This window comes from Zosterops lateralis (assembly GCF_965231275.1).
Source record: "Zosterops lateralis genome assembly, chromosome: 2".
NCBI classification, from domain to species: Eukaryota; Metazoa; Chordata; class Aves; order Passeriformes; family Zosteropidae; genus Zosterops; species Zosterops lateralis.
Window position 1 is genome coordinate 88,142,716 of NC_139763.1, and position 9,718 is coordinate 88,152,433.

The 9,718-nt window shown below is 42.6% G+C and overlaps 1 protein-coding gene across 1 annotated transcript in view; it reads left to right on the top strand.

Annotated features, from left to right (window-relative positions):
- The window catches only part of TEAD4 (TEA domain transcription factor 4), a 37,058-nt gene extending 27,717 nt beyond the window's left edge, over positions 1-9,341 (top strand). The window contains exons 9-11 of the mRNA XM_083885185.1: positions 4,382-4,522; positions 5,926-6,078; positions 8,716-9,341. Coding sequence (XP_083741311.1) covers positions 4,382-4,522; positions 5,926-6,078; positions 8,716-8,829 — 408 coding nt within the window. The 3' untranslated portion in view covers positions 8,830-9,341. The remainder of the gene's footprint in view (positions 1-4,381; positions 4,523-5,925; positions 6,079-8,715) is intronic.
- Positions 9,342-9,718: the final 377 nt, after the last annotated feature.

The window sequence follows — 9,718 nt, forward strand, 5'->3', positions numbered from 1 at the left end:
AGAATGGTGCACTTGCATCTTGGTGCTTTCAGAAGTTGTGAGACTCTGCATTGAAGATAGAAGGAAAATAACAAACCAGGAATTCAGGACAGGTAGTACTTTGCACAGAGCAGCCATCTGCAAAGACATGAATCAGGGGAATTTTTTGGGAGCCCTGTTCTGCCTGTGAAGAATGTATGTAGTAATTTCTTCTTGGTGATAGGCAGTACAATCACTGAGCGTCTTCTTCAGCCTAATGGAATATACTTTTGTGGGAAAGTGCTGAAGGGGTGGGCTGGAAACTGCTGTCCTGCACTTGGCTTCCCTCCTGTCACAAGCAAATCCAGTCAAAGCAGCAGCAGTGCAAATTGCTCTCAGCACCCTGCCTTGCTCACTGGATGCTCTCAATCATGAAACTGCCTGGAGAGCAAGGAATGGTAATTTGGTCTCCGCATCCATTCTGTTCTTGTACTCCTGAGGCAGCAAACAAGACAGCAGCTAGAAACAGAGAATTTTATGATTTTTGCACACATTAATTTCACCTGCCTTCACCAGCATCACCTCTAGTTGCTGCTTTATGTAAGGGGACTCTGCCAATGGCACTTCTTCCACCAAGGTTGTCCCCTACAGTATTCAACAGTGTAGAGCTTATTGGCAGCAAAAGGCAGATTGAAAGACAGGTTTGCTGAGGAATTTTCAAATAATCTTTTCCAGACATGGAGGAGAGAAAGAAGCATATTAACTTGTGGAGGGCTACTACGCTTTTTCCAGAACAAATCTCTCCTCTTCCATCTAGAAATCTTGTCTTGTAGGTAATTAAACAATCTGCTTACTTTTCTGGAAAGGAGGAAATCTCAGATGTTTCCCCCCAAGCAGGCAGATTCACTCTTGCATGTAGTATGTGAATATCTGAGACATGCTATATCACAGATATCACAGTGATTGTAGTTTCAGCATGTTTGGAGGTCATCAGGCAAGGTATGGATAAGTGTGTCATCTGTGCTGAGCTTGCACAGCAAGTTGAACACATCCCAGACACATCAGATTTCTGCTATGCCAGAGTGTGCACAGGTTTTTGCATCTGGAACTTCTTGGACAGAAAGCAAGAACCGTGACTTTGTCAGATAAAGTAGTATGGTCCAGCTGGTGTCTCATTACTCAGATTTAGCTTGTAACATGCCTTGTTTATTTGATCTTCTACCTTTGCCTGTAAAAGAGACTGAGAACAGCTGTTTGAATGCTGGACACCACCCAACAGCCTGAATGCTGCTGCTGCCCCCACAGTCCCACCCTGTTCTAGCAGTGACAAGTAGGAGCCTGGGGCTCAGGCAGCTCAGCCCGCTCAGTGAGACTTTCCTAAATCCTGCCTATGTCTCGTTTCGCTGCATAGGTTGGGGTAAGGAATGTATTTAAGACACATCTCATTTGTTGTTGGACATACTAGGACATTTGCCAGAGAGGAGTTGAGGCACCTGGGTTCTAGTCACATCCAGTTACATATTAAAAAATTCAATGCATTCCCAGACTATAAAGTGAAGATTAGCTCTCCTGCTTGATGGAGTTCTGGGAAGATGAATTTCCTTTGAATCATAGTCACTATTGTTCCCTTTCATCTTTTCAGGCTGGAATGTACTGCACACAGTAAATCAGACCTGTCTCTGCTCACTTCAGGTGCTCGCTCCAGCACTGGATGTGCTTTCACACAGGGTTTTCTTTAGAGAAGCAATGTAGTCCTGATGGTCTGGGTGTTGTGAGGAGCTTGTAGGAATCCAGGCATGAAGGCCATGGTGTTTTCAGATGTTAAGCTAAATGCAGTAGTTGTGGTCATTATGGTCTTGTCCCTCGTGCAATCCTGAGAAGTTTTACTACATCCTTTCATGAATTACCCCAGTGTCCATTTGACATTTAGAAGTTAATTTGGCTATAGCAGCTTACAGTGTTCTTCCTTCATTTTCTGCCCTGTCTCCTTTCAGAAGGTAATCATCTCCACAGCAGGGAAAGCTAAGAGATTGGAGTTCTACTCCTGAGCTGTTCCTTGGTCTTGTATTCATGTATATCACTGCTATTTTCAGTTCACATGTATAAACAGGTTGCAAATATTTCAAGAGCAGATACATGTGTGCTAAATAATCTGTGGTACGGGGGCAGTGCCTTCCTTGAGAAGGTGGGAAATTAATTGGCTGTGAAATTCTAGTCTGGGCTTCTGATGGGAAGTTTATCAAACTGTGGATGCACCTAGAGTGGCTTCCTAGGGCTAGTGAAGCTTTTCTCATGAAATGGAACTAGCACCTTTCTGCTTTGCCTCGTATTGAGTGCATTTATTTTTTAATTTTACCAGTGAGTCTTTTGGAAATGTAACTTTAACTTTACTAGTGAGATCCTGAAAATGTTTGTCTGGTTCTGCAGCGAGAGCCTCTGCTGTGTTTATGTAGCAGTGGCCTGACCAAGCCTCTGTAGCCTTGACCCTTTGTTCTTTTTGACTCAGTGGGACAATTTCTTTGGAAAAGCGGAATCAAGTCCATACATTGTGTTTATCACGCCCAAGGGAAATAGCTGAAAAATATTGTGAAGGACTCCTAGTCTAGTTCCTCTCTGGACAAGAGAAGGAATTAATCTTTATTCAGACAGTTGGAGTGTGGGTGAAATAAACAATACAGTTAGTTGCATTGACATGAAGTGAGTATTACAGTATTAAAGTACAGTATTACAGTAACTTATTAAAAACCTAAACCAGAATGAATTAACACTGCTATTCTCTAATACAGGTATTCTAATTCCTAGTACAAAGAAAGTAGCTGCATAACTATAGTTATTTAATGCTGAGGTCTTCAGCACGACCATAATAATTCACTAGAATAAGCTGTCCTGCCTTCTGCTAACCCTGTTGCTCCTCATCCTCCCAACACACATTATTTGTTTGAAAACACACACAAGTGTTTCTGAATCAGGCCAGGGAACTGATCCCACTGAGAACTAACTAAACAATTCCTCAGTGAGCCTTGTAATACAGCGACAGAAATGTGTGTCAGTACAGCAGGAATGGGGAAGCACGAACTGCTCTGGAAGAGTGAGGCTGCTCTCTCTTCAGGTCAAGACCAGTCTGGCATCACCAAACTACAGCTCTGAGGTGCAGTTTTTTAAAAGACTCAAGCCAACCTGAATATGTGTTGCTATAAAAACAGGCAATCTTTGTGCTATCATCTTTTGTGGTGCCACAAAGACAGCAGCAAGCTCATGTGTCTACAGAAGGGGAGAAAACTTGACTGTCACTTGTTAGACTGACCTAAACCTTTTGTGAAGTTGCTCCTTAAGACAACTAAGCTAACAATATTTATTATCTCATGGCAGATAAGAGACAGGTATTTTGCATGGCAAAGAATGGGGGTGGTCCACTTCCACCGCATTGTTTGTCCTTAGTGCCAATGGTCTAGATCTCAAATAAAAAACTCTTCACTGACACTGGTTAAGAAAACCCTGCTAGAATGGCATCTAATGCTGTCCTAGTCACTCTGTGTCCACTGTAGCAGGAACACACATTTTTCAGTTTCCTCTTCCCTTGGCTCAGCTGGAAGAATAAAATGCTCTGGAGAACCAATCCTTGCTTTTACACTGATGTAAATTAGTGCCTGGGCTTGTGGAGCACAGAGAGCTCTGCCCTTTTAGTTTTGAAGGGGAGGAAGTTGAACTGGGTATTCCCACACACCCGTAGTGTTTCTAGAGCTTAAAGGAACTGCCACTTGTTTCATAACTGTGGTTGGAATGACCCCTGGTGGATGCTTCAGATAGCCAGGATTTTTAGGAGTTGTGTCCCAACAGGCTTCGATTGGCCATCCTTAGGCGTTTGAAAACTGTGGCTGCTATTGCAGATGGGTTTGAATTCAGGTGTAACTGGGCTGGATCCATCAGTAACCTACATTCCTTATATTGCATCCTGTCTCTTTACATTTGTAGTACCTAAGCCTGATGTGTGTGTGTACTCACACATTCCTTTTCCCTGCTGTCTCTTTTCCCTTACCTACATTCCTAGGGTGGAAAAACTTATTACTGTTGCTTTACCATTATTCCTCCCTTGGTGAGTCAGCCCAGTCTAGCCCATCTGTTGCATTGCTCTGTCTCTGCAGTCAGCTCTCCACATGCTTCGTGAGTACCTCCAAGCCATGTCATATGTTTTTATTGTTAGGAGAATATTCCACCAGATTTCCCCAATGTGTATACAAATCCACACCACCTTCTGAAGTGAAGTAGGATTTTTTCCTGCTTGCTCAATGCTCATTGGTCTGTTTAAGGAGCTGGAGAAACTCCCAATACTTTATCACCTTGCCTATGCAAGGTAATGGTGAGAAAATGCCACAGCCATCTATTGATAACTATCTGATTTTTTTGTTGTTCTTTTTTTTTGCAGGCTGATTTGAATACCAATATTGAAGATGAATCCAGATCTTTCTATGGTGTTTCCAGCCAGTATGAGAGCCCAGAAAACATGGTCATTACCTGTTCCACCAAAGTGTGTTCCTTTGGAAAGCAGGTGGTAGAGAAAGTAGAGGTAAGGAGCAGACATCTAGGTGCAAGGTTCCCTCTGGCTGCTGTTTTGTCACTTCAAGTATTTGCATCCCGCCTTTGTATCTCAAGGCAAAATAGATCTCATGCTTCTTGTCAGGGAGATGGATACCATAGATATAAGATCACTCAGCCTTTAAAATGGCCCTGTCATAGGATTTTACTGAAGATCTGCTATATTTGCTACTTTTCCTTTAAATCTCAGTTTCTGAGGAGATGTAAATACATAAAACTCTTATTTCTACCGATTCTCTGGGTTTTTTGGGAAGCAAAGGAAAGCTAGGAAACACAGGTATGTTTTGTAGAAACGTGAAAACATAAACAACACCTTTCTCTCATCTGTGTTTTTAAACCAATAATTTATAGACTATAGCTATTAATTTGCCTGTAATAATTTACAGACTATAGTCTTAGGGTTTTAATAAACCCAGAGCTTATACACTTACAGCTTGAGCAACATGGGAACTGCAAATAATTGAGTTATGCACATAACTGGCATTGAAGAAATTATTTTTGATGCTACTTTCAGCTGCTAAGAGAACTCATTTTGGCACGCCTCCTGCTGCCCTGTTTCTCAAGGAACCTTGAGATGCAGAAGCATCTATGTGCAGAACAACAGCTGTTCTCAGGTCCACAGTCAGTTCAAGGTGCATCCTTCCCCAAAAACCATCTCCAGCCACACGATATGCATGCCTGAACTTTGGTTAAGTATTTGCAGATGGGATAGAGAGGCTAAATGAAGGTGTCATGGTGCACATGAAAGAAGACCAAGCTTCTGGGCAGAAAGAAGGTTACAGGCATTTGGGTTCTGCTGAGAATATGGCCTCAGTTTCCCTTCAAAGGCAAATAAAATATACAGCAGCTAAGGTGTGAATGCAAGCAAAAAAAATCCCTCTGTGTATCATTGGCCAGGCTCTTTCCTAAGGGGGGAGGGGGGCAGAAATTTTATGTTCTCTCACACAGATACCAGAAAGTCTGTAGTCTTTTTTAGCTATAAAGCAGCCTGAGCACAGTATTATTACCATTACTTCCTGGTCTTGCTAAAACAGTAGTTATTAACTTCTTCAGTTTATTCACACCTAGTATTTTTCCAGTAGAGATGCAGACTGTAGTGTAGGTGTCAATTGGTCTGTTCCTCTTAGTTACCTTTCACAGTGCCTTGAGGGTTTGCTGCACAGAAGCTGGAACCCACAGTTCTAAAGAAAACAAGAAATCAAGCCAAAGAAATGAACTCAAGGGGACTGACCTTGGTGCAGAGTACTGTGGTCACTTTTCATAAAATTATTTAAAAATGCCACTGTAATGTTTCTGTCCTGAGTCTCTTTTTGTGACAGTGTCACCAGTGTGCCAGCATAGCCCCACGTGCCCCTTGTGTGTTTTTCCTTGCAGACAGAGTATGCACGCTACGAAAATGGACACTACTCCTACCGCATCCACCGCTCCCCCCTCTGTGAATACATGATCAACTTCATCCACAAACTCAAGCACCTTCCCGAGAAATACATGATGAACAGTGTGCTGGAGAACTTCACTATCTTACAGGTGGGAATTTCAGCTGTTTTTGTTGCAACTTGGCAACATGTAAGCACCATGCAGGGGTTCACTGTTGAGACTCAAAGCAGATTTCCTTTTATAGCTCAGCATCTAATTGAACTTAGTGTCTTTCATGTGTATTGCACTTCAAGACCATTTATGGAGCTCTAGAGATAGTTACTCATGCAGAGGAGCAGCAAAAGAATTTAAGAGACCTGGGTAAGAGAGATATAAAAAGAAAAATAAAGGGAGGGCTTACGAGGCAGAGAGACAAAGGAAAGGGAGTGATGAAAAAGTCAGTGAAGGAAATGCTCATTCCACTATTTCACAAATATTGAGGTCCTTTCTGTGCCCTGGCTCTTTTTGCAAGGTAAAAAAACCCACAAGGGCACTAATGAGTGGCTATAAAATTTTTCTGTGGGAAGAGTTCTTCACTGACCATATTAGGGGGGAAAGAAAGTAGTTTCCTCAGGACCATCCAGAACCTGTACAGAATGGAGACATGCAAAGGAAGGAGGATGTTGTGGGGAAGCTCTGTGACACCTTCTGATTCACTGCAGCCTCTAGGTAGGTCAGGATTACAAGGCTACAGCAATTACATTTGCATTAGTGTTTTGTTAAACTGGGAGCCTTTCCAGGCTCAGCTGCAGCCTAAATTTGGGAAGAGGGCAGACAGCTTAAAAGGTGGATTTTTCCAATTAACTGAATTCTGTGTTCACCTCTGTAAGAGGCATCACAGATCTTTGCCCAGAGAATGTGAGGCTGGCTAAGTAGAGGAGATGCTGGTGGCTGTCTGAAAGACTGGAAATCAAAGTGGTTTTCATTCCATTCTCTGAAGATCTTGGATAACTGCAGGCAACTCATTTCACTGCTCTGTGGCTCAGACACATCAGCTATAAAACACAAGGTTAATAATACACATCACAGGGCATTAAGAAGTTTGTTCTTTCATGTTTGCATTAAGATCTTCAACATCTGGAAGAAATGAGGAGTATAAATGCTAAGTTCTTTTAGATGAGCAAAAGCATGAGAGAGGCAAGGACAGAGAGATGGAAAACCTGTGTGCCGTAATCCATACTGGGGAACATTGTAGCTGCCTTGTGCATATTTCATTCCTCAGTCAGGCCAGCATTTCCTATAAATTCTAAGAAAAAAGCTGTCACATAGTTGTACTTCCAAAGGGGCTTTATGTTTTGAGAAATCTCATGTCCTTCCCATATCTTCTGGCACCGAAGGCATGTCCCCTCTGGGTGCTGGCACACACTACCTTGCAGTCCTGTGCAAGATGAAAGTGCTGCTCCCTGAGCAGCAGCTGGAGCATTTCCCATTCCCCACCAGGGAGCTGAAAAATGCATAATGTAAGGCATGTTGGTAGTCCTCAGTCCCTACTACCACCTTTGAGGCAAGTCTAATTATATTTTTTTCTAGGCCCTTTTATGATCTTAGATACCTCTAATCTCATAAGCATCATTTATCTTGCTTTGTGCATTTCTCTGGATCTAGAACTCCCAAGATTTCAGAGCCCATTTTTCAGAAAAGGGCCCAGTGCCTTAGCACACCTGGATGTGTATAAATCACTACATCTTGCAGAAGAAAAGACTTCAACTGCAAATCCAATAATGAAGTAAGAAAAGAAAACAGAATAGACCAAAATCAGACTGCTAAAATTAATGACCAAGTTTGAAAACAGCTATTTTCTTCCTGTTTTCACAAGAACTATTGGGCTTTGGTACAGTTCAAGCCTCCAGTTGGAATGGTTTTCTTCTGCTGTTTGTGCTACTGCTGATAAAATCTGTCTCCTCCAGCAGGAGAGAACTTTAGCTATGGCACAAACTCAGGTGACAAGAATGTGCAAAATTGTGCAGTGACAGAGAGAGGGAAGCTGAGCTAGGAATTCTGAGAGCAGTATTTCTCTTGTCTCTGCCATGTAGTGCATGCTGCAGAAACTAGGACAACACTGCTCCTTCACCATGCTGCTGACAGAGTCACGTTGTAGAGACGCTAAGGGTCCTGAGGGGCCATAGAAAAAAAAATGGGAAAAAAGGAGCTTCTGTAAGAATGTGAATTCTATGAGTGTAGCAGCCATCCTTCTCCCAACATCTACGGTGTATGGAATGGGAGGTGTAATGGAGTCAAATCTGTAAGTCTCCTGCAAAAGGAGTTTATACTCTATAATCCTTGTGTTCTGTGTTTACCATTGACAAGCAAGAGCACATGAAGGAAAACTGTCTGTGGTTGTGATATTATATGTGTGAACAGGAGTGGGTTTGCCACAGGAGGGGGCCTCTCTGTGCTCAACAAACAGAGCAAAAAGAGCTTTTTTTGATGAAACACTTCCCCTCTTAAATCTGCAACACCAGGGGTGGAAAGTAGAGAACCTGGTGGACCTGCTTCCACTGATGTGATCACTGCTTGGTCACAGCGGACTTTTCCACACAGTGGACTCTGCACACCTCCCTGTCTCTTCACTGCACTGTGGTTCTGAGGCTGCAAAAGTGCTTTGGTGTGTGGGCCAAGCAGTGTATTGATCCTGCACTTCAATGTTCTTTGTCTGTTACTGACTTTCTGCTCTATGTTAAATGTGTTGGAATATGTAAGCAGAGAGATAGCAGTTGCCATTTCAGCTTCTTCTCCTTTTCTGTCTAGGTTGTGACAAACAGGGACACACAGGAGACCTTGCTGTGCATAGCATATGTTTTTGAAGTATCAACTAGTGACCATGGTGCCCAACATCACATCTACCGGCTGGTGAAGGACTAGAGACTCTCTGCCCTAAGTTGTCCATGGAATGCATGTCTAAGAAAAAAGTCTGTGCTTGAACAACCCCTGCCCTCCCCCAATACCAAACTGAAAAATAAACTGCAGATATTGTGTATTTTCAGAAAAGTACCTCTGAGCTGGTTTGTGATTGATAGAGTGAAGTTTTCATCACCAGGTTTGTGCAAATGGGAAAAAGACTTGGAGTCAAGGAAACAGGCTTTATGACCCTAAATGACTGCTTTAGGGTCTCACCACAATCAACATCCTGTGAAAAGCACCTCCCACAGTGCACACCCAGGGTGTGATCACACACATAAACGGATCATATGCACCTGAGCATACAGGTGGGGCAGTGGAAATGGCAGCAGCTTCCACAAGTCTGATCACATATGAACAGGTTAAAAATGTTCATGCTACACCTGGTCTGAATGTGTGCACTCATACATGTTCATTTTAAAGTCAACACATGCACAGACGTGGTTACCATACATTTATATAGGTGTTGCATGCTCATATGCCTGTGTATAGAGATTGCACATATATCCTGCACAGCTGCCTGTCCAGATCACCAGTTGTGCAGTCATAGGCTCATTCAGCCTTGCTGTTAGAGGCTTGTTTCTTTTTCCATCTCTTCCATGCATGATAGTGAGAGACCAATCTTTCTTTTGCGTTTTAAATGAAGTTATGCTTAGAAAATTGGATATGTTAAATCATGTTGTCTTGCCCAGTAGATTTCCTCTGTGTATCGTCTGATGACTTAACAGACTAAAATAATTCTTGCTGCTTTTGTTTCTGTTCTCCCTGCAAAAGCTCAGTGAGCCAGCCTGTGCATTTGTGCACCAGCAAAATAATTGTTTAAATTATTCCACCTGTTAGCTGCAGACAGTGA